Consider the following 25326-nt stretch of genomic DNA (forward strand, 5'->3'; position numbering starts at 1 on the left):
GATTGCCTGTTGGCAGCGGCAGGGTGGATATGAGAAAAATGCCTGGAATGCTGAGAAAGCACAAGCGTGGTCGGTACAGAGACCACGGAAGGAAATACAAGGGTCTGAAGAGCTCAGACACTCCTGAACCCACTCACAATTGAGAGGTAAGAAGTGAGAAACACACAAACTTTCCAGATCAATGAAAATCAGAAGTTCAATTTGCGGCGCATCAATTGGAGTCTAAATGATAAAATAAAAGGTGACACTATTTCATAATCTTCCATCTTATATATCCAGTCTCAAACAGAGCTAATCATCTTCTAATATGCACAAAAAACATACACACATTGATCTTTCAGGAGTTACTGCTTGCAATCTCATTGCCTCACTGAGAAACAAAAAGTCTTCTGTCTTTTTCCTCCACATGTTCATCGGTTTTTAGTCTAGCTTTAGATTGTTATCAGCAACAAGCTGTGAAGAAAATAAATGAACCACCCACTGAATTTATCTAATGGAAACTCTTCAAGTAAAAGCTAGATCTCTTCTTGTTATGGAGAAATCCTGTGTAGCTAAGCTTCACTCCCTCTTGACCAAGACTTCAGTGTAATAACTCTTTACTTGACTTGGGGACCAAAAGTCCCCAAGTCAAGTAAAGGAGGATGTTTATAGGCTGCCTTAATAAAAGTATTTTTTCCTCTTTCAGACCTTCTGAGTCAGTACTTTGGAGAATCTAGTTTTACTGCAAGCATTTTGGAGAATCTCCCTACCACCTTAGTAAATCTATAAATTGTAAATAGCACCACCAGGTTCTCTGTCCCAGCTAAGGAAAAGTATATATCCTTATATCCTTCCTTTTATTCATTGTTTATTCCTGATCTGCCTTGGTCTTTGTGGGGGGGTTTTCCTCCTAATCTTCACTGAACAGTTGGCTTTATGTAGAGATTAGACTATTTACAAATCAGGTAAACTCTGACCGCAACTGGTGGCACTGGGTTTTATTTTGGATAGCGAGGTAAAGGAGGCTTTAGTTTATCTAGGAATTTTCAAAACCATCTTTATTAAATGATACTTTGTGTTGACCCATAATACAAATTACAATAAAACACCTAAAGTTTTTAATGTGACAAATGTGAAATTTTATGTATTATAGCGCAGAAACAAGCACAGCATTGAAGGAATAAGAATATCAGAACTCCAAGATTAGGAATACAGCTTTCTCTTTCTGCAATAACCATGAACAGTGGAAAACTAGCCTACAGACATATGTTAGGCGCATTTGACAGTGTTTAACAGACGACTTCATTGATATTCACCCCAGAAGTAAACCCCGCATGTCTAGGCTGAAATTCCCCTAAGCAATCATCTATAATCTGCTAGAAAAATGCATCTTTTGTGTAAAGCCATTCGTCCAACTGCTTGTGCTCATAAAAGAAAGTCTGTTGTCTGAAACCAACAGAAGAACATGAGGTTTCTAATCGAGATGCGCTGTGAAAATACAGGACATGTGCTGACACGAAGGGTGATACCCGTTGCCATCATCAAGGGATTACATCACCTAAACGCACCCATCTCGGTTAGACTCTACCCGCAACACAATTCAGACTCTATTCAGCAAAATAAAAACATCTAACTGCATTTGGCAATTCTGCTTCTAATTGGTGTTCTGTTTGGAGTAAGAGAGCCAACGCTTCCGCATATGATGTGCCTTCAAATTATCTTTGTAAAAGGAAACAGCACATCCTGAACAAAGCTGATAAAGTAATAAACGTCAGTCAGCCGGGATATTTACGTATTATCATAACTTTTAAGGGAACAATGTAACAATCCCAGTGTGCTAAGGAGAGCCAGATCTGTGTACAAACTAGTTGGCTGCAGCGGTGGAATTATTTTATGTGAGTTCGTTCATTCGTGACTGCAAGATCCAGCTTGTACCTCTGTCAGGCAAAGCAGCATTGCACTTATAAGGCCTGGAAAGTGGTTGCTGCTCTCATCAGCATAAGCATAGTTTATCTGAAACTTAATTCTGAAGAATGGTTGTGTCCTAACATGGAGCATACAAAGCATTTTGGGACAAATGACAGCATGTTTGTGTGATCAGTACACACCAGTCGTGCAAAAGCCCGTAAAAACGAAGCACCGCCTGCAGACAATACGCATTGTGAGAGTGACACAGGATATTCCTGTGCTCTCTGTATACCAGGAAGGTGTTTCTCCCTGAAAGTTTTTTTTTGTTAATTAGCCACTAATTCAAACTGGAGCTCAAGGAAAACCATAAAAGGCTGACTAGAGCAATTCTCAATGCAAAACATCAAGCAAATTCCTGAGACCTTAATGAACACAAACACAGAGAAAAGCTTGTTTCTTACCCTCGACACAGTGAGTGGCATGCTGAAGTCTTTGCCTCCCTGCAGCCTGAAGCCCCACGGCGCTGGGCCGCTGAGGGTAACAGAGTACATGTTCATAGCCTTGAGGAAGAGAGGAGAGGAAATGTTGAAATTAGCAAGAAAGCCAGGAAAAGCTTTACAAAGTCGCACATCCTTTCCTGCTTTCTCCAAATGTCTTTGCTGCTGACTGTGGGGGTTTTCTTTCTAAAACTAATATTTCAGACAAAGAAGGAGAGAACAGAAAAAAAAATAACTACATAACATTTTTTTCACATAAACTGCCACAACATTTGAATGGTTAACTATAGGGGGAAAAAAAAGAAAATGTCAATAAATGACAGTATAGAACAGATGTTCTCCAAAATCAAACGCATGATCAAGTTTTTGGTTTTTCCATTGTACTTTTAGCTCTGACTTGATTCTTTGACAGATAAACTGGCTTTAACAGAAAACAAACACATTACAAGATGAACCCCATCAATGCATCACATCATTTAATTAAACTCCAAATTAGTTCTTTACATGCCTGATTTTTATTTGACATTTTTACTTAACCCTGAAATTTGTTTATAATGGGTAATGAGACAAGCAAAGCTCAATATAGTAAGCTCGATAATACAGTAATGTATTGGTTCTTATATGCCTTTTAGGATTTTTTAAAAAATAAATGTCTCAAATTATTTATCAATATCAATAATCAGTGATAAGCTACAAGTCTTTGAGAGTGGAAGGTCTTCTTACTAACATTTAGCTCTCTCCACTGATTATCTGTCAAAGTCTGGGTCTCTCCAAAAAGAACAATGTTGGTAAAATCAAAAGACAACTAAACCTATGTCTGCAAAAAAGATGCAATTTTTAAAATAAAGTAAAAGAAAAACTGTTGTTGGTTTATGCATTCATAAAAATTATACAGATTCTTAGTTTTGATCAATTTTGTGAAATGAAACAAAAGAAACTGATTTTCCCCACATGAACTGAGCAAGGGAATATTGGTCAAGTCTAATTTCTGGTCTTTCTGTCTTTAACAAAAATATGGAAGATTGAATTATTTATTTGAGTTTCTAAAATGAGGAGAAAAACTATTTAGACGTGTGCTGGTTGACATGGTTAGTAACTTCAAAACTGAGTAACTCGCACAGGTTTTCTAACTTTGAACAACAATTTGTCTCAACTCTTATGTGACAAGATGCTCAAAACATTGTTCCAACTTTTAGGAAAAATTCCATACAAGTAGGAGTTTTTCTGTCAGAAAGCCATACCATGTGCCTGAGCTTTCACATGGGAAACTTTCATGTGAAATATCACTTTGGAATTTGAAAAGGTTTTTATTGCAACACAAAAACCGCTGGCATAACACATTTCATGGAGAATAAAATCCAGCTTTTCTTGTCCAATAAAGTTCTGTGACATCATACCCTCACAATTTTCAACAAGCTTCAGGCTATAACAAACAAGAGAAATATGTTCTGCATAGGTTATTTGTTAGAGGTGATCATTTTGAGTCCAACAGAAAATGCAGGAATTACAATAAAGTCTTTATATGTCAATTAGTACATCCTAAACCTTTAGAGGATATTTTATTATAGTCAAAATGTGCATCAAAGTACATGCTAATGACTAATGAACTTTGATGTGTTTAACAAATTTTCCAACCAAAGAAAAATTGTCCCATTTCGCTCTCCAGCTAATCAATTTGTGCACCTTTGGCCTATACATCAATCAACCCTTGTTTTCGGGATGAAAATAGGCAACTCGTAAATGTCACCAAACGTCATCAAACACTGGCTGCTTGTCTTAAACATCTGAAACTGCTAAGCCATTTAAGCTTACTTTTGTACATTAAAATGTAAAAATGAAGACGTCTTTAGATCTTACTTCAAAAATGCAACAAAAATAAACCCAAGAAGACAGACATTTTAAGAATTAAAGCCAGCTTTCAGACATTGGCTCCCTCTGTGACCTCTGAACAGGCACCCCTACGCCACTATTTAGTCCTCTTCCTTCTCTTCCGCAGTCCTACCAGGTGTGATCGTTCTTCCTGACACATGTCTATCCAGCTAAGAGAGCGCCATGGCAACTTACCTTATCCGTGAGGGGCCAGCTGGTAGCCCAAACCTGAGAGAGAAGCTGGGGAGTCAGTGAGCTGGGGCGAGGAGATCGTGCCTACCCCTGATGTTGTGTGTGACACAGACGAGCCTTAGCCTCTGCTCAATCCTCAGAGGCTATATAAGGAATGTAAAACTACACCAAACTATTTCAGCCCAACACCCACATGAGTCACAGGGAGAAGGAGAGTGAGGAGGATTTCTGGAGGAGGACTGGGAGAGGTAACGTCAACTGCCTTGAAATTTTGGCCAAGGGCCTCTACGTAAACTTCTTTTCCGCCATTCTTCTGAAACTGCACTTGAAAACCAGCAGACATCCAGGAGTTAAATAAAGCTAATGAGAGAGTGTGTTCTTCTCAAAAGGAATGAGACACATTACAAGCAAACCAGCAATTACATTTCAACCAGCAACTTCTTAAAGCAACAGGGCCAGCGTGGTATTATTGAGAAGTGAAGCAGCCGTCTGCTCACAGATTTAACATTTGTTAAATCTGTGACACATTACACATTTCTGTGTAATGTAAACAGAAAGCTGGAGGCTTAATACAAGTAAAACATGCAAACTGCAATAATTTTGGGTAGAAATGCACCGATCAAGCTTTTCACGCGAATAAAACAGAAAAACGTCTTGAAGACTGATAGAGGTAGTAATTCTGAATTCAAAAGAATGTAAACAAAATACAAGATTATCTCTATTATTGCATTACAGTACACTGACTTTACTCTGTTATAAAGTGTTCATTTTGGGCACTTTATAACACAAGTCATTTGTCAATGTAATTCACCTACAGACATAAGCAGTTCAATCCAATTTATTAAAATCAAAAAACTGCTCCATGGCACTTTTATAAACCAAAGCACAAATGAGAGTTATTAGTTTTGATGCAGTTGCGGACGGTTTCAAAAAAGTTTGGATTTTGTTGTTTGGTTTTAGTTTGAATTTGTTATGCTGATCATTGATCAAGACAAGAATGGCTTATGTAAATCTTTAGCCTATTTGTTTGGTGCATCTCTAACTTCAAGACTTCTAATTGCTTATTCACTTGTGCATGATTAAAACTAGAGTTCCTACATTGCATCAGCATACGTTTTAGTTGCAAAAACTTGAGGTTGGCATTTTGAGACAATGTGTGCCAGCAGAGATGACTCCAACAGCAACATCCTGGTAACAGAGGTCACATTTCACTTGTCAGACCACCACATTGCAAAATGGTCATTTGGTTGTTAACCAGACTGCTCAAAGCTTCAATGTTTATTAAATGCAATCCTGTGAAGGCAAAGCTGGGAAATGAATCATCCAATTATGTTGAATTAATGAAAATCATGACCTAATATTTACAACATATTATCCTAAAACAAAATGTTATGTGGGGAACTTGCTATGTTTTTTTATTCTTCTTCTTCTTTAAATTAAACGTCCGTCTCCTATAGAGGGAGTTTATATAGCTACGTTTCAAATGGTTTTAAGAGAAGTGCTAATTAAAGATCATGCTGTGCAGACTCAGAAGTTTACACTCACAAAAGTAAAAAAAAAGTACAAAGTAGAAGTAAAAAATAAAAATAAAAATAAAAAAGCTACAAAACGTCTTGAAGGTAGAACAACCAGGCAAAGCCATAAAAGCTCATTAGACAAGCACAACACACCCCGCACAGTTACTAACGCTGAGACAAAAAGTTAGTTTTAAAGTTACGTCGTACACAAGATACCAAACACAGAGACTTTTGAATTAGCTTACCTCTTGTGGCTCCTTCTGTTCGCCGGACATAGCGAGTTATAAGAGTTGCGAGCGATGAAGAACAAAGTCAGTCCTAACTTTGTAGTTTTCCTCAGGTCAAGAAGCCGCAGCGAGTCTCCCTCCTGTTGAGGCACAAATTCATTCCGTCAAAGTCTTTCCAGCAGGACCCGTCTGTGACGTCACATGTCACGTGGTTTGGGCTGGTTGGGCGCGCGCATGTCAGCTCGTTCACCATCCAGAGGCTGTCGCTGCTCCCATCGTAAAACCAGTAATGTTTTGCGACAAAACAAAATTGTACCAACACATAAAGCTGGCTTTAATTATTGACCAGAAGTAAATTCAGAGTCCAGGAATGTTACAAGCACTTCAGTCTATTTACACATACTAATTAAAACAAAAGATAGTTTTCAACATCTTTTAGAAACAAGTAAAATTTGACAAACATCTGTTTCCATCTCCTTCATCACGTTGTCCCTGAATAAAATCCATTGCAGCCAGATGCTTTAAGAGATCTCTTCTAAAGATTAGTAAATAGAGTTCATGTGTATGATTTAATCACATTTTTTACAGAGGCCTCACAGATTTGGCAGAAAGAAAGCATTACTGAAAAATCTAACTATCATTTAAAAATAAAAACCGTATGGTATAACTGCAAACCATCTAAGAAATGGCTGAGTTAGGAGGGCATTAGTGGCCAAGAAGCTTGTGGGAACTGTGGAGGAGCTGTAGAGATATCTTTTTGGCCTAGCCAGTTAAACTTTATGCATTAAATGCATTTGATTGATTAACATGAGAGCAGCAAGGGGTATGTAAGCAATTCAGTGAGCAAGATTAGAAGTCCAGAATGTGCTTCACAATTCCTATAGGGTTGTGTGATGTCAGTTATGTCAATTATTATGGACAACTGTCTTCGTGAGATTGTTTTACAACAATATTGTTTTCAATTGGAGGTTTCGAGGAACCTGAGATAATTATAAGTTACAAAATATTTTATTTCCCCTTTTGAACTGATGAAGTTTTATCTGACTTTGAATGCTCAGAGTCTGACTCACTGCTTTGCACCGAGACCTAACCCTGCTGACCAGAGAGACCAGCAATATCCTTCCATTGTGAGTGTCACTATCTATTTAGTAATGCTATTTTGTGACATTTTCACTGCCCTCTCTGGGTGCTTTGCTTGTGAGTCCACTGTGTCATCTATTTTCAGCAGGTGGTACATAATAAACTGTATTAAAGAGCACTTATACATATACATTTATATTTAGCAATATTTCAAAGGGAGTGCTGTATAATCTAACTTTGTTGCAGAGAGTTAAGAGAAGTGACTATTTAACAAGGTCTTAAACAGTAACACATTGTTACATACCAAACAAGTGCCAGATCATGTGTGGTCTCCAATTTCCAGTGTGGTTAAGGTAACAATTAAAAAAGGAAAACTCAGCCTAGTTGTGTAAGTGTACAAACTCTTGAGCTAATACTTTATTGAAGAACCATTTGATATAGCATTCATACTCTCGTAGGAGTCTCCCAGAATTCTGACTTGACAATATTTCCTCACTCTGCCTTGTAAAAAGAGCCCAAATCTACCAGATTGCCCGGACAGTCCTCTTGAGGTGAGCCTACACATTTTCTGTCAGATTTTCTTCTGGACTCTTGTTAAACCATATCAAAACTTGCTTTGTTGATTTGGATGTGTGCTTGGACTCACCTTGATGCTTAAAAACAAAATTCCTGTTTACTTTTAGGTTTCTAGAATAAGTTTATTTCTCTGCAAGCCAAGACCATGATGCTTCCACCACCATGTTTCACTGTGGAAGTAGTGTTCTTTGTGGTGAAGCTGAGTGTATACCAAATTTACCTAAGAGGGGGCAGCATGGTGTCACAGTTTTTCCATATTTTCTCCAATTATTGAAGCTAGTACCGTCCCTTGGTGTGTGTAAGCGTAAAGAAATACCAAACACGTCAAGTGAAGTTTATTTTGTGGTAACTTATGTTTGATATCGAGCCCTCGTCTTGCAGTTCCTAATTCAGCCAGCAGATGCAGACAAAGGCTAACAAAACAGCAGTGGTACCCTCGGGGTGCTGCCCTTTTTCCATCATCACAGTGGACGAACAAGTGGAGAAATCATGAATCACCAGTGAGGGCCTTACATTGAAGCCTTTATTGTTGGTTGTAGATAGCTTAATTGCTGTCTCCATTAGCTCCTGTAGCGTTTTGAAACGGAAGCTAGGGCAACGAGTTACGTATTTTTAATACAACAGTACTGTTCTTTTATTTATTTTTTTTGTGTGTGTGTGTGTGTATGTGTGGCTTCAACGTCAGCTAGCTAAACCAACTAGCCTCAGTTAAACTTGCACTTTTTTGTGTACTATGGCCGACAACGGGGCGCACCTGACCGAGGAGGATCCTGCGGCGGCTTTCCTGGCCCAACAGGAAAGTGAGATTGCGGGGATCGAGAATGACGGAGAAGGGTTCGGGGCGCTGGAAGGAGCGGACGACGTGCAGCCTTCTCAGACAGCAAACTATGGTAAGTTTGGTGTTGAACTGACGTCCGCTGGATGCTAGCAGGCTAACGAGCAAACTTGCTAATCTGCTTTATGGCAGCTGTTACGAAATGATGTAAATTTATGATAAAATGCTCCACCTACATAGGTGCATAGTAACACAACTGGCTAATGTAACAAAGAGGTATAAATAATTTTAGATTACGAAGAAGATACAACTCTTGATAAAACAACCGACAAAGCGTTAGCTTTTTAGCATAGTACATAGCCAGAAGTATGTTTGTTTAGCTCACCTGCTCCGCGCGGTTTATATTTGAATAAGCTTTATCCTGAGGTTTTAAGGCAACCCACAAACACAGCGAAACATACAATCATAAAATTATCAATTGGTAAAATTTGTAATTAATACATAAATATAACACACAGTTTTAACCTGTGATAACATGACAAAAAAGGCAATCTTAATCTAAACTTTATTGACAGTAAAGTCTAAAAATGATTTACGTACAAATGTTAGGAGTGATCATTGTAATGTTTTATCCCACAAAAGTTTTGTTGTTGGATATAAGCAGAAGTGAACTAAAACACAATTAAATAAGTAGCTAAGAGAGTTTCTTTAAAAATGGTCCTGTTTTTAAAAGCCATTTTTACATGTCTGAAAAAGCCTTTTTGGATTATTGGCTGAGGTCTTGTAAATAAAATCGTCTTTTCTGATGTCTTGTTTTCAATTTCAATTGAAAATAAAGCCTTTTAATCTTCCATTATGTTTGTGTATTTAAATGTCAGCAATGGGAATGTGATGTTAAAAAAATAATAATAATAGTAAAAAGAATTTAATAATTTAACACACCAGCACTGCAAATTGCTACTTTTTTTTTCAATCTGTACATGCATAAAAACATGTTCTCTGGTGCACTTTGTGTAGACTTAAAAAAAAATCAGATAAAACCATTATGCAAGAATGGCTTCAATCACAAGACAATCTCCTTTTCTTTTTTTTTTTTCCAAGGCATGAAAACGTTAAGTTTCAGAATCGGACACATCACCGATCTTGATTCTTTTTTTTTTTAAATGTTATACTCCTGAAAATCCTGTCTCGTTTGCCAGCGAAGCAACAGAGACGACAGCAGCGCCCAAACAGGTGTGGCAGCATTTCTAAGGTCTTAACACTTTCAAGACCAAGAGACGCCAGTGACGGTTAGAACATTCAGTCGGTGAAGTTACAGCAGAGGGGACAGCAGGATTACTGGGAAAAACTCCTAGAAACTGTGTTTTAACTTTAAATGTGTGTGTGTGTCTCCAATCATTATGCTTGACGACTTTGAAGAGGAGCCCGCAACGGTGAACGGAGACCTGTTCCAGGTGAGTTTCTTCCTATTCATGAGTGTTTGGTTCACCTGAACCCCATCTAAATAGCAATCTTGGAAGAGGTAATGGATTTATCATAAAATTATTGTTATTTGATTGAAAGGAGTCTAATGGCCCAACAGACAGCTATGCAGCCATCGCCCAGGTGGACATTCAGAGGCAGGAACCGGAAAGCTTGCGCAAGTGGAAGGAGGAGCAGAAGGCTCGCCTCGAAGCATTAGGTAGCACAAGATGATTACTTTTGGTTCTCAGTAGTATGAAATTTTTGAGCTCATGCATAAAACATGACGTTTTTTTTGTTTTGTTTTTTGGGGGGGTTGTTTCACCCTATAATAAGACTCAGCTTCCAAGGCAGCAGAGGCAGAGTGGAGAGAGAAGGCCAAGAAGGAGCTGGAGGATTGGCATGTCCACCAAAACGAGCAGATGGAGAAGAATAAGGCCAACAACAGGTGAGAAAGAACAACACTTCACACAGAGATGCTCTTGTAGACAAGTGTACGCCGATCATTACAGTAAATACAGTTGATTCAGATTTAATACTCCATTTTTGAGGGGAGATTATTCAAGAAATTTTTTTTGAATATGTCAAAACAGTAGTAAGTTAAATATTTTATTAATGGCTTTATTTTACTTTTGTTTTTTATAAGAACTGTTTTGCTACTGCCAAAAAAAACTCCTGGTTTCTATGTTGTCACATGTGTTGTAGTCTTTCTTTTTCTCGTTCAGGCTAACTAGATCTTTTCTCACCACTTTCCAACAGACTCTGTCCAAGTCTGGCACGGTATCACTCTGCCTCTGTTAGCTGTAGTGTTGTTGTTTTTTTTTTTGGTTTTGGTTTCTTTCCAGAGCCCTGAGAAATAATCCTCTGATGAGATATTAATCCAGAACTGTCCCGTTAAGTTAAAACAAAAAAGAAAAACTGCCTGGAACAAAAAAATAAATAAAAGTCCAGGAAGTACTTTTTTTTTTTTCACATTCTATGAAGCAGAGAGCCCATTTTTCATCCAAAATGCCACCACAAGGGCGGTTGAATCTTCCCAGCTTTTTGTCTACTGGCAGATTTGTTTTGGACCTTTTTAAACTCTTTTCCACCCTTCCTCCCCACTCATCAGAACTTTCTCTCAGTGCTTATAAATCGCAGCCTAACATTGCTCTGCTTGTTGTTTTTTTACTAAAACTGTTCTCTCTCCTTCTTTTTCCTGCTTTCTGGGCCTTGCCTGTGCACTAGGATTGCTGACAAGGCTTTCTACAAACAGCCCAACTCTGATGTTATAGGCTTTGTGTACGTTTAGAGTTCTTGTGCTTTTTAATGTTGTACGCTCTGCCGCCCTTTTACCTGATGCATGCCTCCCCGCAACCTTTAGCCTCGTAGTCAGATTTCAGTAGATGTTTTTTTTTTTTTTTTTGGACATGTTCAGATCTTTGCAGTGCATTTCAAAACAAAAAGGGAAAAGTAAAGTGTAAGATGCACGTTAAATGAGTAGCAAAAAGTATTCACCCTCCTTGTACTCCTTCACGTTTTGTCACATTGCAACCTTAAACATTTTTTTTTTTTTTTTAGTGGGGCTTGGCCTTTGTATTCAGTCAGAACTATATTTTGCTTCGGTTACAGCTGCTTTTTGGAGTAAAATCAAAACGTTATGTCTAAAGCACATTTAAAACAGAGCTGACCAGAGGAGAGTGCAATCATAAAGAAATGAATATTAAAGGAAAAACAGTTATGAGACAAATAGAAATAAAAGAACATGTTTTAAAAATACATCAAATTTGATATGTGAAGTAAGACGAGGAAATTAACAAAATCCAGGAAGAAACAACACAGTTGCCCGTCAACAGATTGTTAGTCTCTGCTGCTCCTCCAGAGCAGATTGGAAGTATTGTTTGTTTCCCTGATTACAGCTTTTCTTGGACAGCCAAGTTTTTGTGAGTTCAACAGCGCCGTTTGTTTGTCCAAAGCTTGGGAGATTGTCATTATCTCTAGCCAATTTTAAACAACTTCATCTGTGACTTGACCGCTGTGTTTGTTGGTCTCCATGCTGGTGTTTGCGAGGGAAATTGAATGTCGTATCTCGTCTTCAAAAGAGTTGTCGTGCACGGTGATGCTCTACGCAGGAGGAACCTCAGGTAGCAGACAGTCTTGCAACTAATCTGAAGAAACCTCTGACTGAACACTGTGGCTGTATGACTGTTGCATGGCTTTACAGTTTGGTTTTCAACTCAGTATTTAACAGTAACATGCCCTAGGTTACACTATCTGTGCTTGCCACAAACTGCTAATCCATCTCATTTGTTTTCGCTGCTCCGACTTTAAATTTCTCTGTGCGTACGATTAGAGCCAGGCCGAGACGTTCAAGTCGTCTCTTCCATCGATCAAAACGCCCCTCTTCCGCTCTCAAGTGATTATCTGAGCTTTCGAGGTGCTAATCAGCTGGTCCCAGTGGTTAAAGACGATGCTTTGTCGCCATGGTTACGCATAACATTTGTCCGAAAGGTAAAAAGTAAGAGCAGAAATTCTTCCGGCTACAAAGCATCCAAAAGCGAAGAGTAACTGTCCAAATATTCAACGACTCAACCGAAACCAGAATTATGAACAGAAGTCTACAAAAAGAACAAATCAGAACCTGCCTAACAAAATGCTGTTACCATGTCATTCTAGAGTTACATTAAAACTCCATATTAAGACTGTTGCATTGATGTTTTTACTAATTGGGTGACTCAGTTGGGGGTATTAGAATAAAAGAGATCGAATCCAAACATGCCACACTATTCAGATATTTGCTGGCAAAACATTTCAATGACCTTTGCCTCCTTCTCTTTTAAAATCCTAGTAAAGTACTTGAATGCTTGTAGTTGCAATGTGTTGAAACATGAAAAATTCAAGTGTTACGAATACTTCTGCAAGGCGCCGTATGTAAAGGAGCCAGTGGTTGTAGCTTGCGTCGTGTGACAAAGCTCCGTAGGTGAGCCGGTTTTCATCCTCTTCCCCGCACACGATCTCATTTGTTTTTCTTCCTCTGGCTGCGTCCCGCAGAGCGTCCGAGGAGGCCTTCCTGGCGGAGACCGACGGCGACAGCCCGGGATCCGAGTGGGAACGGGTGGCGCGCCTGTGCGACTTCAATCCCAAAACCAGCAAGCAGGCGAAGGATGTCTCCCGAATGCGCTCCGTTCTCATCTCTCTAAAACAGACGCCTTTAGTCCGCTAACCGCAGCGCTTCGGAGAATGTTCCCGGCAACGTCGCCTTTTCGGTTTTAACGACACGTTGTGTCCGAATGATTTTAGTCCTTTTCCAAAAGAATTCCCGACATGTTAAAAACCTTTTAAAACTTCCTGCCTTTCTTGATGCCTATATATTGATATACTTAACCTGAGGCTCCTGTGAGAAGACGGACTGCTCTGTTACACCTTTCTAGTGTCTGCTTTAATGTCACTATACTGAAGAAAATACTGTTACTGTAAGTAAATGGGTTTTTTTGTCTCCCCCCCCCTTTAACACTTTGTTTCTACCAATATTTTTGAATGCCTAGTTTTTATTCATTCTTTAAATTAACATTTTGGTCAGACTCTTACTAAATACGAACTAGATTGTATCCATTTATGCCTCTCATCAATTTATAACCATGCGTCACAAATGTTCACGTTTTGTTTGGCATCAAATCACTTATTACTTAGGTTCTAGGTAGCAAACATGTTTTGTTTTATTTCACAGACATACGCTTGTGGCCTTTCTGATCTCGCTTAGAGTATTAAGCCAGATACTTTTCTCACTGATGAGGCAATTTTGTTTTGTTTTTTTTGCAAAAAAAAAAAAAAGTTAGAGTCAACCAAAGACATCTGCTACAGTTTGAATTTAGAAATTAAAATTTGCACTCTTTTGTTTCACTTATCTTTCTCTCCATCTTTGTGTTACACCAGCACACAGAACTTTCAATACAGGTATTCATTTCAACAGTGATGTCTGCACATTGTTCACATGTTGCCTATTTGGAAATAAACAAAACACCGAATGTTTGAAGGGACGTGGGAAAATTAAAAACGGGAGGAATCTGCAGATCACTTGATTTAACTTAAAATATTCCCCTGCTGAGCTTGTTGCCATTTCATAAACCTTGGAGATGATCACTTGAATAAAGTCATGTGTAGCCCAGAATCCCTTGCTTATTGTCGCACCTTTCTTTTGGGGTGTTTGGGGACTTATCTAGAATATAGGGCATAAAGATGAAGGTAAAATCTCCCAACTGTACAGAAAGGTTTCAGATCCATTTCTGAATGTTAAAGTGCCTTTGCATTCCCAATGTGCTGTGAAAAAGTATTTGCCTCCTTGCATTAGCGGTTTCCTGTTCTGGTTTTACTTAAAACATCTGAAATGTTTTCAGCAAAATTCAAACATTTACATCAGGGCTGCCGATATCCAGTTGCAGAGCTGCTTTCCTGTAACATACCCAAATCAAACGGCTGAAATCCTTGGTCCGCAAATCAGTCAGACTTGGTTACGAGCTACTTGTTTGATTTTTCCAAAAGGGCAAATATTTTTCTCACAGCTCGTGTAACTCTAGGTGTCTAGACACAGAAGTCTAAGGAAGACTTTGATGGCGTAATTTTAGAATTCTCCCAGAGAGACACTTTTTCCATGCTGCATAATCAAAAACAACACAAATATGGCTAATTTCATCAACAGAAGAAACATTTAATTCAAAGCTGAAAAGTCCTGGCGCTATTAAAACAATTTCCCATTTGCCTACTTGAGCCAACACCTCTTTGCCTTTCCACACAGCTGTTGTTTTTACAAATGGGCAGTTCAATGTTTTTTAAAAAAAAAAAAACTAACTATAAATAGGCTGTGTAACTGAACAATGCTGACTACATTACACATCATTCAGTTATTCAGAGGCCAATTCAACAATGGATCTGGACTGAGTCCAGAGTGAATGGACACTTTTCAAGAAGCGTGAGATTCGTTCGTTTTCACTGCTTTGGTTTGAACGACGTGGTAAAGATGCCAACGATGATGGCGACTACGGTGAAGCCTTGAGCAAAAATACGACCCCTCATCATCAGCTGGGACTGTCTGGTTTTTCCTTGGTGGAAGGCACGAAGACCATACAGCAGCGCTCCGGCTGTTGCTGCACAACCTGAAGAGCATAAAGGATGGGAGAAGTTAAATAGAAATAAATAAATATAAGATCTGTATTGACAATGCCAGAATCATGTTTCACTGCAGGGCTGGTGTGTTCAAGGATTGCTACATGGCTATCTATCTTTTTCCACCATTGTGTTGATCCATCACATGGAATTCCAAAGAAATACACAAAGATTACACTTTAACAATATTAGAAAATTTTCCACAGGCAATAATATTGATCAATCCTGCGATCAGTTGTGATAAATATCTATTTCCTGCTCTTTCGTTTTCATCTGTGCTTTCATCACTCTGTGACAGGCGCTGGGGTCGTGTCCCATAGTGAGATACCGAAACGAATGTTGAAAGAGAACTTGTTTTATGGAAGGGTGGCCGTGCTAACAGTATTAATTTATAGTTTTCTAAATTTTGTGACTTACTGGGGTTTCCTTGTTTCAACTACCACATTTTACACAGCAAGGACATAGCGTCGTACACTTGTGTAACTTCTGCCTGCAGTGCCTTTCTGTTTTGTATAACTCACCTATCGGGACGAAGGGATTCTCCTTGGTTTTCCTCAAGAACTTTTCCTTAAAGCTCTCATTTTTGCTCAGCGTTATTGGGGTGAAGCCTTCGATAACCGGGGCCTGAGACGGGTCAAAGGGTAACTGCCCCGGTACCTGCATTTTAGGTGCTTGATCGGGAGCCGTTGGTGTCGCTGCCGCCGCCATGACAGTGCTGGAACGCTGACTAAATAAAACACTTCCGGCTACACTTTCCGACGGTTTCACAATAAAAGTCTGGTTGTTTACCAGGAAGGAAAACAAGGGAAGGTCATCGATAGTAACATCTCTTCGTAGCCCTTTCCTGTGTTGTACCAATTCCATACCTTGGCTTACAAATAGTTATTTTTAAGCGAACATTCATCTTTAAAGTATGGAGCCGGCCTGGTGATATCTAGGGAAAATAATGGTTCATAAGTCGTAGCGTTAAGTGGCTCCCACGAGTCATTGTCGTGGCCATATTTTTTCCTTCGATGTTACCAATCGGGCTGCTTATTAAAGATAAGAATATATTTTTTCTCTCCTAAAACTAGCAACAAAAAAAAAACATGTAGACATGTTTATGGCTAAATTTACACCAACACCCGCCGCCAGATGGCAGTATCGTACAACTCCAATCCTGTTTACCACTGGAAGTCAATATACGCCACAGACATAAATGTTGAATTAAGACTTATAATGCTGCGTTTAAGCATTTCTATTTAGAAAGAATAATCACAACTTGAGAAATAACCAAAATATGGTGCACAATTTTGAAGCTGTGGCCGAAACATTTGCATACCTCTCTGGTTAAATTTAAAATAATTCCCTTATGTTAGATCAACAGGCTTCTGGCTAGATATTACACTTCTGATCAAAGCTTCTTAGAACAACCCGGCAGAAAAAAATCTTATGTTTTTAAACATTCACACGGTCCAGGTCAGTGGTAAGGAGGTCATGAAGCTTATTGTAAGTGGAGGTTATCACTATCAATGCATGTTCTGCAATCATAAGAAAAGATTTGGGGTGAGTTAAGAAATTCTGTGACTTGGAGACCATTAGAACCCATGCACCCAGCTTTTCTTTTTTACTACCCACTGTGGTATTATCAAGGCCACGACAAATATGGAGTGTAAAATCTGCTGTAAACCACAGAAATTAATTGAGATGTTTACTGGTGAAGATGTTGTAAAATGGTTTTTGCAAGTTTGCTTTTGCTACATTTTCACCTAAATTAAAATATGTTGAGTTTGTTCAAAAAGAAGGCTTCAACAAGAGCTGCATCTTGGTGGATAGTTTAGTTGTAGGCCAAGAAAAAAAAAATTAAAAAAAAAAAAACACATTCTTTCTATATCCAGGAGTTTCGTGTTCAGTTAAATAATTATTTGTCAAAAAGCACACATACTTTTCAATCTTTTTATTGAATATTAAGGTAAATATTTCACATTAATACAGGCTACATAAAGTAGAGCCACTATACGACATGAAATTTACTCTCATTTTAACCCTTTTTAGTATGTAAACAATTATACATGTATTTACCACTCTAAAAGGTTCTGATTTCTCTTTAGGTAATCATCATCATCATCATCTAGTTCTGGGCCAAGTTTAAATAGCTACTTCATGTTGAGCCCCCTGCAGCCCAAGAACGGTGTATGTGGGGTTTAAGTCAAAATCACTAAACTACGCAGAGAATAGATCCTGTTGAACAGGTGAACGCGCATGTTTGTGTTTGCGTCATCACGACAATGATGACTGCCGTCGCCCGATTTCCTCTCTTCCATGTTTGAGATAGGCACATCAAAGAATGGCGTCAAGAGATCTTCCCAATTCTTCAACCCCTGCTCCGCACCTTCAGGTCTCTAAAGTTAACAATGTTGGGACTTTTTGTTTTTTCTTCGTCTCATTCCGTCTTATGGTATCACATGTTTGCACTGTGGGTCATGCTGTGTGCGTTTGTGTGGATGCCGCCTAGTTGACGTGGTTCAGGTGCACGTTGCCCACATGAGGGGCCCAGGTACCAGGCCAAACCTGAATTAAAAATAAAAAAAGGACACTGTGTTTTAATTACTGTAAACTTTAACCTGCAATGGTTGAATCAGCATCACAAACCTGCTGCTGTGGGTCAGAGCTATCTGCATTGTTGGGGACCACTTTTATGATGGGATTCCATGCGGGGTCACCTGCGTGCAAACCATTGTACATTGGACCCCCCGGGCCTTCTGCCATGGGAGGCTGGGGGGTCAGCATGGTTCCTCCGTACATTGACACAGGCATCCCCTATGCAGATGAAACAGGCGGTTGGTACAACACACAGAGAGAGGGGAAGTCAGAAAAACGGGAAATTCTCAGTTGTGTGCTACCTTTTGGAAGTCCATGTAACTGTTGGGCAAATGCTGAGGCTGGTGGTAGCTGTTAGCCGGGTTAGCAATGCCCGTGTCATCCTGCTCCATGGGCTGGTGCTGGGAGAAGGCCGACTGCTCTGCCTGCAGCTGAGGGTGCATCATGTGGCTGCTCATCAGAGGCTGGGACCAACCAGACATGGCTTCTGCACCAAAACACAAAGTCAGGCTATCCATTTTGGTGGACAGCACCCATACCACACTGAAGTCCATGGTATGGGTTCGCAAAATTCCAGGAGCAATTCTCACCCGAGGCGTTCCCAACTCCAAACGACCAAATGCCACCCTGTCCAACAGAAGCCGTGTAGCTGGTGGTGAGTAGAGGTGGGTTGACGGAACCCGTCTGCCGGATCCTGGCCAGCCGCTCCGTGCCGATGGGAGGGGGGACCTTCCTGTCCTGCTGCAAGGAACTGCCTGGTTTAGGCTGGGGATGAGGAGCCACGGCTGAGGTGGACAGGGCAGACGAGGACACTGTGGGAGGAGGTGGGACCGGGGATTCACCTGGGAGAGGAAAGACAAGAGACCAAAGCAACAGGTTTATACATGTTGATGTATTTCTATAGAAACACAGGGAAACTGGTGACTGGATATAGCGCATTTTACAGCCTCAATGTATCAATCACAACCAGAAATAAAAAAACAAACAAACAAAAAAAAAATAATCAAATGTTCATCTAATCAGAACACACCATGCACAACTTGTTCAAAGTCGTCACTTGCAGAAGACGATGTAGAGGAATAACAAAAGCAATGAAAAGCTTCTACAAACAACAGCTGTTGACAGCTGTTTATTTAGGCTGCTACTTTTAAACATTGAGGAAAATGACAGCAACTGCAGGGCTGCACAGTAGCGCAGTTAGTAGAGCTGTTGCCTTGCAGCAAGAAGGTCCTGGGTTCGATTCCCGGCCCAGGGTCTTTCTGCATGGAGTTTGCATGTTCTCCCTGTGCATGGTGGGTTCTCTCCAGGTTCTCCGGCTTCCTCCCACAGTCCAAAAACTTGACTGTCAGGTTAATTGGTCTCTCTAAATTCTCCCTAGGTGTGAGTGTGTGTGTGTGTGTGAATGGTTGTGTGTCCTGTCTGTTTTCTGTGTTGCCCTGCGACAGACTGGCGACCTGTCCAGGGTGACCCCCGCCTCTCGCCCGGAACGCAGCTGGAGATTGGAACCAGCAACCCTCCTGACCCCATTAGGGACAAAGGTGAACAGAAAATGGATGGATGGATGGATAGTAACTGCAGAAAGCAGATCATATTAGCCTAAAGCTGCTCTGAGTCTAATTCAATCTGTTACAGCACAACCTAGACTAGGAAATGTTGGCCATATTTTGGAAATTTCACGATTAAACGCTCCGTAGTTACAGCTTGTAACATTACCCATCCTGATCGTACTAACAGGTCACATGAGTTTGTTTTTCCTTTGGAGACCTGCTCAACAGCAAAACTAAGCAACAGACTGCTATCTCTCTCTCTCTCTCACACACACACACACACACACACACACACACACACACACACACACACACACACACACACACACACACACACACACACACACACACACACACACACACACACACACACACACACACACACACACACACAGAGAGGAAGATTGTAAAGGAGTATGAAAGTAATGCAATGTGCTGCAATTATTTTTAGTTGGGTTTATTTCATACGGCTCCTATAAACTGAAGGATTTTTACTACACAGCAGAGCTGTTTAAAAAAAACATTTTATTGTTAAGACCATTAAGTTTCCAAATCAGTGAAAACAGCATAAAACTCTTCTTGAAGAAAGGTCAGAATCGGCAACAGCATCTGTACATTCTTGTACCTAAAGATAAAATGTTCAAAATGCTTGACGCTTAATATTTAACCAGTTCTACGAGGATTCTACCTGATGTAGATGCGCTCCATGGGTGAGGGGAAAAGTGCTGTCGGCTGAAGGAGGGCGTGCCAACCCCTGTGTGACCATGCAGATACACCGGGCTGCCAGAGATACTGGTGGCATAGCTGGTCAATGCTGCAGAGGAAAAAGAAATTCATTAAAATGAAAGCAGAACTGTTGCTCAGGTTATACTACTCATTAAATAAAAGAAAGACTTCTACCGATTGGGCTGTTGACCATCCTCTGAGAAGCTGACCGGTAGCCAGGGGCTTTGGAGCTCTCTGGAGGCGGCGGGGGCATCATATTCTCCATCTGGCCGATGTTCATGTAGGCTGGCGGGGCTGAATACGACTGCTCTGGAGGTGACCGGGTAGGCAGGTGGCATGCACCCCACACCTGGTTGTTTCCCACCTGCTGGTCATTCAAATACTAAACATTAACACCTTCACACCTGACTTTTATCCAACTAATTTTTTCTGTCCCCTTCAGCACTGAAATATAACGGGGACAAAATACATTATTTTTTACAAGCAGTTCAAGAAAGTCAGAGGTGACACTCCTCAAAAGCAAAAATGAAATAAAATAAGTGGATTGTGAAATCACAAGTAAGCTGCAAAATTCTTACAGGTGTTTTTTTATTTGCATGGTAAGGCTAAACATTTAAGCATTGGCCTTTGTATCCCAATTCTTGATGTCCGTTGAGATGGACAGTCAACTTTGAAAAAAATAAATCCTACAAATTAATGATAGTATTTGAAGTTATTTAGAAAGTATTTTTTTAATCACCGCCAAAAGTGATAGTGATGTATTATTAATTTTATCCAATTAAATTTAGATTTTGGATGGAAAATAGACACTCCTTCCATTCTCTAGTCACAGAGCAATGCTCATCTTGTCTGATGCTTAAAGCTCACTCATATCAAGTAGAGATTTAAGACTTCAATATCATTTGTCAAAAAGAAACTAGTCAGTAACAAGAATCATTCTAATCACAAAATCCATATTTTAATTTAAACCCAGAAATATATCATGTCCGCTCCAGTGGATGTTGGGTCTGATGACTGTCAAAAACACTAAATGCTATCTGTGGCTAATACTAACAGTATAGAGGACTTCCAACTTACCTGGTTGTTGTTATCGAAGATGGTGCTGAAATTGAAGAGACCTGCAGGACAGAAGTTGGCAGATATTTGCTGCGGCTTGCCTGCGCTGGCGATGTGCTGCATCTGGGATCCATTCATTATCCCCAAATTAGCAGAGACCTGAAGGGAGCCCGGCGGTTGGCCTTGGGTCTGGGGTTGAGGGTGAAGGTTTGCAGGCTGGGACGTCTGGCTTTGGGATTGTTTTGGTAGTTCCTGCTGAGCGCTGAAGGGTACAAACACAGACTGCTGCTGCGACTGCTGCTGCTGCTGCTCAGGATGGGAGTAGTAAGGCCCCGGTGGCTGCATACGATGGGAGACTCTGGGTGCGGGAGCTGAGAAGTGGGGAACGGTGTTGTTTGGATGTGCAACATTGTGTGAGTGAGCCGGAGACGTTCCTGGGGGATGGCCGGAGCCGGGCTGCGAGTTGTGGAGCAGGGGATGAGCCTCTGTGGATGGTCCAGAGGAAGCAGGAGGTCGAGGTTCTGGCTTGGTACCTAAAGCTAGAGCAGGGGAAGTGAAGCTCTCGCTGACGGACGCAGGCTGACCCTCGGGTGCAGACGGCTTGTCCTTTCCGGCTGGGGCGACAGGAGCGGCCTCCGTTTTAGTTGGCTGGATCGGAGGATGGGAGATGGATCCCACCTGCTGCTGGGGAGCGTTCGCTGTTGTTGTAGTGGACGTGGGATGTGCAAGAGAACCCGTTCCTCTTACGGCATTGCTGACGCTAGTGGCAGCGGAGTTAGACACAGGTGTAACACCTGCCGGCTTGGGGTCGGGAGCAAACAGCTGCTTCCTGACTGATGACGGGGTAGGGATGCTCGGTTGGAGGTTGTAAGGAGCTGGATTCGGGGTGTGGGGTGAGGATGCGGACGTGTTGGGCACGCTGGTGGTCATGGTGTTGGTTGTCGTGACAGCAGTTCCTGAGCTGGCGGTGCTGTGGTGGTCGCCGTGGGTGGTGCTGGGCTTAGCTTGAGTGTTGTTGGCTCCTCCGTTGTGTTTCGGTGAGCTGTTGGCGCTGCCAGGACTCACAGGACGCACGGGGAAGGGTCCCCAGGTGCTGGCTGCTGGAGAGAAGGTGCCCCCGAACTGCGCCATAGGCAATCGAGGGTGTCTGATCTGGTGCATGGTCTGAGCAGCTAGTAAGGCCAATTGAGGGTGAGCGTACGCCAGGGGCAGAGACACTGGGAACGGCTGCCGGACGTTCGAGGGAAGCCCCTTCCCGATTTTCCCCCCGGGCTGAGAGGAGGATGAAGATGTGGATGATGTGGGTTGGAACGAGACCCCTGAAGAGGCGACCAAAGAGCTGAGAGGCTTTGGGCCTGTAGCTGAGCCACTGGTGGTCCCCATGGTATTGGGGAAAGAGGCCGAGGCCGCCTTGGAGCCCGGAGCTCTGATGTGATTCCGGGGAATCAAATCCTCGAGCTCCTTAGCGGGGTCCTGGATCAGAGAGTTGATCAACTGGACCGCATACCGCGTCGACTCCGTGCCTCCTCTGAAACAAAACGCATTTCCATCACAACAAGTTCCAATGTGTAAATTTTACACACACTTTAGACCACTATGACCTTACTTTTTTTTTGAAAATGTCGCTGCAAAATCAGTAATTTTACAAATTTTTAATCACACAAAAAAAAAATCATCCTGGACGAACTGGTACAATCCCAGGGAAACCTTTTAATTGACCACATTTGTAGTTTTTTGTTTCCATTATCTCAACAGTGTGCAGCCCTGAATACCAAACAAATCACTTAATTAAACATTTTGATCCTTTAGTTCAAGTTGGACGTAAACCTAGCAGATCGATTGACTTTGTTTGTGTCACAGTTGAAGTGAAGTCCACAGGGTGTTTTTTTTTTTTTTTTTTTTACCTGATTGTGATCATTCTCTCTCCGTTTTTGTCCTTCTGTTTGTCCACATCTATATGAGCTCCAGTCACATCCTGGATGGCTGTGATGTTGCAGCCTCCCCGACCCATGATCCGGGACACAACTGAGGCTGGTACAGAGAGCTTCTTTGATCTAGAAAAGAAGTTACTTCCAATCAGATGTGAATCTTCCTTTACGGATGCATCTCGTAAGAAAGTGTATACATGTTGAATACATACAGCTGCAGTTGAAATACAACAGAGCTTTAGACAAAAAAACAAAACGCAACCTGAGAAAACTGACCTTCTGACCACCTCTTTCCAGCCTTCTTCTCGTTTTTGGCCTCTCTTCGGACTCGTGAGGTTGAGTTTACTGTTGGGGGAGGTCACCGGAAGAGCCATGGTCTTGAACGGGGAAGGCAGGGAGTTGGAGGAGTCGCCGCTTGTATCTGGAGCTCTGTGACAAAAACAATGCTCACATTTAATTTCCATCGACAGCGAAGAAATACAAAGAAGACTTGCCCTGGTATCAGTGGCAGACGTAAAATGATTGATAGTCTGTGAGACTGAGAGGTTGAACTTGAGTTGGGCTCACTTTTGCGTTGGCTTTGAGATAGAGACTGTGACCTTATTGTCCACTTTGGGATCTGTTGGTGGCTGAGGACAGTGTCTCTTCTCTGGGCCGGGCATGAAAGCCTGGGATTGGGTTACTCCTGAGGAGAGGGCTGAGGAGGAGGAAGAAGAGGAGGAAGAAGAGGAGGAGGAGGACGCGGATGAGGTGAGGTCAGGGAGGTAGTTGAGCTCCTGACTCTTCCCCCCACTGCTGCTGCTCTCACTGGCGCAGTCGGTGCTGTCCAGGGGGTCTGAATCGCTGTTGCCACCAGTCACTCCCCCGCCCCCGCCCCGCGGCTCACCGTGGATCTTGTTCTTGTCAGCCTTGTGCTGTGCGAGTGCAACCTTTAAAACAAATCAACAGGCGTTTGATTTTATGCAGAAGTCCATAGGCAAATATGTCACCGTAATAAGAGTGGGAGATAAAACGTTAAAATTTTAATCACCGTTGTTTTGTGGTTCAGGTAACTGTATGGCTGTGGCTGCATGACCTTCCACTGAACTTCCCATTAATATACTCATAGGCAGCAATTTTAACAACCAGCTGTGTTAGCAACAACCTTTTGTGGCTTAGAGGGTGTTACCGATTGTCTACTAGAGTAATGCGATAGTTTATTAGCTTAACATTGCTGTTACACATCCTGCAAAAAACTGTTTTTGCTTTTTCATTGTGGTCACAGGTTTGTGATCCACAATCAAAAAGAAAGATAGAGAAACAAGATCTATATATAGCTAAATATTGCTACATTGCATCTATAGTTTTTAAGTTTCAACCTATTTACTAAAATACTTTTTTTGACGATTACATTTTTTCAGAAATTAAAATATCAATTTAATATTTCAATATTTTAAACTGAAGTTTCAATATGAAAAACCAGAGAAGTGCTCACCTGTGGATCTTGCAATATGATTGGTTCATTAGGTGCTGAATCCTTGGTCTTGTTCTTTTTGTTCTTCCGATTGGTGTTTGGGGTAGTGGCCACGCTTGCTCGCTTCTTACCGAACGCTGTAGTGAAAGTGGTGGAGGTGGCAGATATACCGATGGTGGTGGTGGTGGTCGCACTCGGAGGCTCAATGGGAACCTCTTTTTCTGAGAGACAAAAGGAATCGAGTTCAGACAGAAAATAAATATCAACCTAGTGATCAACACCAACCCGATCTAGAAAGTCTCTTCTAGTGAAGGAACAAAGTTTACCTTCGGCTGAATCCTCTTTCTGCTCCTGCATCTCAGAGGACTCCTCCTTGGTTTTCTGCCCTTCCTCTTCCTCCTGCTTCCTCTTTTGCTCCTCCTTCTTCTTCTTGCGCTTCTCCTTCCTCTTCTCCCTCTTGGCAGCCAGCGCCTGCTTCTTGCTCTCCTCCCGAGACTGTTAGACACAACAGACTTACTTAAAACCTGCTTCCTGCTGTTCTTTGGTGGCCTTCTATATGCTCAGAAATGACGAGACGGTGACGATAAGATTACCTTCTCCAAGTCCAACTCCTTTAGGAGGATGCTAGCGTTCTTGTTGGCCTCTGCTGCCTGCTGGTCTTTTGCTTTGACAATGGTCTCCATGCACTGGTGACACTTCTTCAACAGCTCCTGCAAGAGAAAACTCTGGTAAACAACTCTTTTCCACTCATCTCATCCAGCATGAAGATAAACTCTAAAATGTTTTCCCACTAGAACCTGAATTCCTAAAGCTTTC

At 41.3% G+C, this 25326-nt stretch overlaps 4 protein-coding genes across 24 annotated transcripts in view; 1 reads left to right on the forward strand and 3 right to left on the reverse strand.

Moving 5' to 3' along the window:
• pdlim7 (PDZ and LIM domain 7) overlaps positions 1-6439 on the reverse strand; it is a 37303-nt gene extending 30864 nt beyond the window's left edge. The window contains exons 1-2 of one of the 2 annotated variants that reach the window (XM_044127929.1): positions 6208-6439; positions 2349-2447 (exon numbers count right to left, since the gene is read on the reverse strand). In XM_044127929.1, coding sequence (XP_043983864.1) covers positions 2349-2447; positions 6208-6237 — 129 coding nt within the window. In that variant the 5' untranslated portion in view covers positions 6238-6439. Of the gene's footprint in view, positions 1-2348; positions 2448-4448; positions 4604-6207 lie in introns of those variants that run through there. The other variant, XM_044127930.1, reaches the window with a different exon arrangement.
• Positions 6440-8288: 1849 nt separating this feature from the next.
• cltb (clathrin, light chain B) lies at positions 8289-14228 on the forward strand. 9 transcript variants are annotated; one of them, XM_044127266.1, is made up of 7 exons: positions 8289-8735; positions 9820-9909; positions 10040-10074; positions 10184-10301; positions 10418-10529; positions 11309-11362; positions 13112-14228. In XM_044127266.1, exons 1-7 carry the CDS (start codon positions 8579-8581, stop codon positions 13281-13283), a joined length of 738 nt encoding a protein of 245 aa, XP_043983201.1. In that variant the 5' UTR covers positions 8289-8578; the 3' UTR covers positions 13284-14228. The 9 variants fall into 9 exon arrangements, with proteins under 9 accessions (XP_043983201.1, XP_043983202.1, XP_043983204.1 ...); XM_044127267.1 differs by lacking the exon at positions 11309-11362 and adding an exon at positions 10841-10861 and having other exon boundaries at positions 8290-8735; XM_044127274.1 differs by having other exon boundaries at positions 8295-8735; positions 9820-9853.
• A 665-nt stretch (positions 14229-14893) lies between these two features.
• On the reverse strand, positions 14894-15959 carry higd2a (HIG1 hypoxia inducible domain family, member 2A). The gene is made up of 2 exons (XM_044127276.1): positions 15742-15959; positions 14894-15210 (listed from the first exon to the last, which is right to left on the reverse strand). The coding sequence occupies exons 1-2, from the start codon at positions 15926-15928 to the stop codon at positions 15044-15046; spliced, it is 354 nt and encodes a 117-aa protein (XP_043983211.1). The 5' UTR covers positions 15929-15959; the 3' UTR covers positions 14894-15043.
• A 1182-nt stretch (positions 15960-17141) lies between these two features.
• Positions 17142-25326, reverse strand: part of ankhd1 (ankyrin repeat and KH domain containing 1) — a 33307-nt gene continuing 25122 nt past the window's right edge. For 8 of the 12 annotated variants that reach the window (XM_044127282.1, XM_044127281.1, XM_044127279.1 and 5 more), the window contains 13 exons: positions 25104-25220; positions 24837-25005; positions 24532-24731; positions 23625-23986; positions 23334-23486; positions 23034-23183; positions 21151-22657; positions 20248-20440; positions 20036-20161; positions 18391-18642; positions 18103-18287; positions 17852-18019; positions 17142-17770 (listed from right to left, as the gene is read on the reverse strand). In XM_044127282.1, coding sequence (XP_043983217.1) covers positions 17711-17770; positions 17852-18019; positions 18103-18287; positions 18391-18642; positions 20036-20161; positions 20248-20440; positions 21151-22657; positions 23034-23183; positions 23334-23486; positions 23625-23986; positions 24532-24731; positions 24837-25005; positions 25104-25220 — 3642 coding nt within the window. In that variant the 3' untranslated portion in view covers positions 17142-17710. The remainder of the gene's footprint in view (positions 17771-17851; positions 18020-18102; positions 18288-18390; positions 18643-20035; positions 20162-20247; positions 20441-21150; positions 22658-23033; positions 23184-23333; positions 23487-23624; positions 23987-24531; positions 24732-24836; positions 25006-25103; positions 25221-25326) is intronic. The other 4 variants (XM_044127288.1, XM_044127280.1, XM_044127278.1 and 1 more) reach the window with 2 other exon arrangements.

The sequence above is a fragment of the Gambusia affinis genome, linkage group LG09 (assembly GCF_019740435.1).
Source record: "Gambusia affinis linkage group LG09, SWU_Gaff_1.0, whole genome shotgun sequence".
Lineage (NCBI taxonomy): Eukaryota > Metazoa > Chordata > Actinopteri > Cyprinodontiformes > Poeciliidae > Gambusia > Gambusia affinis.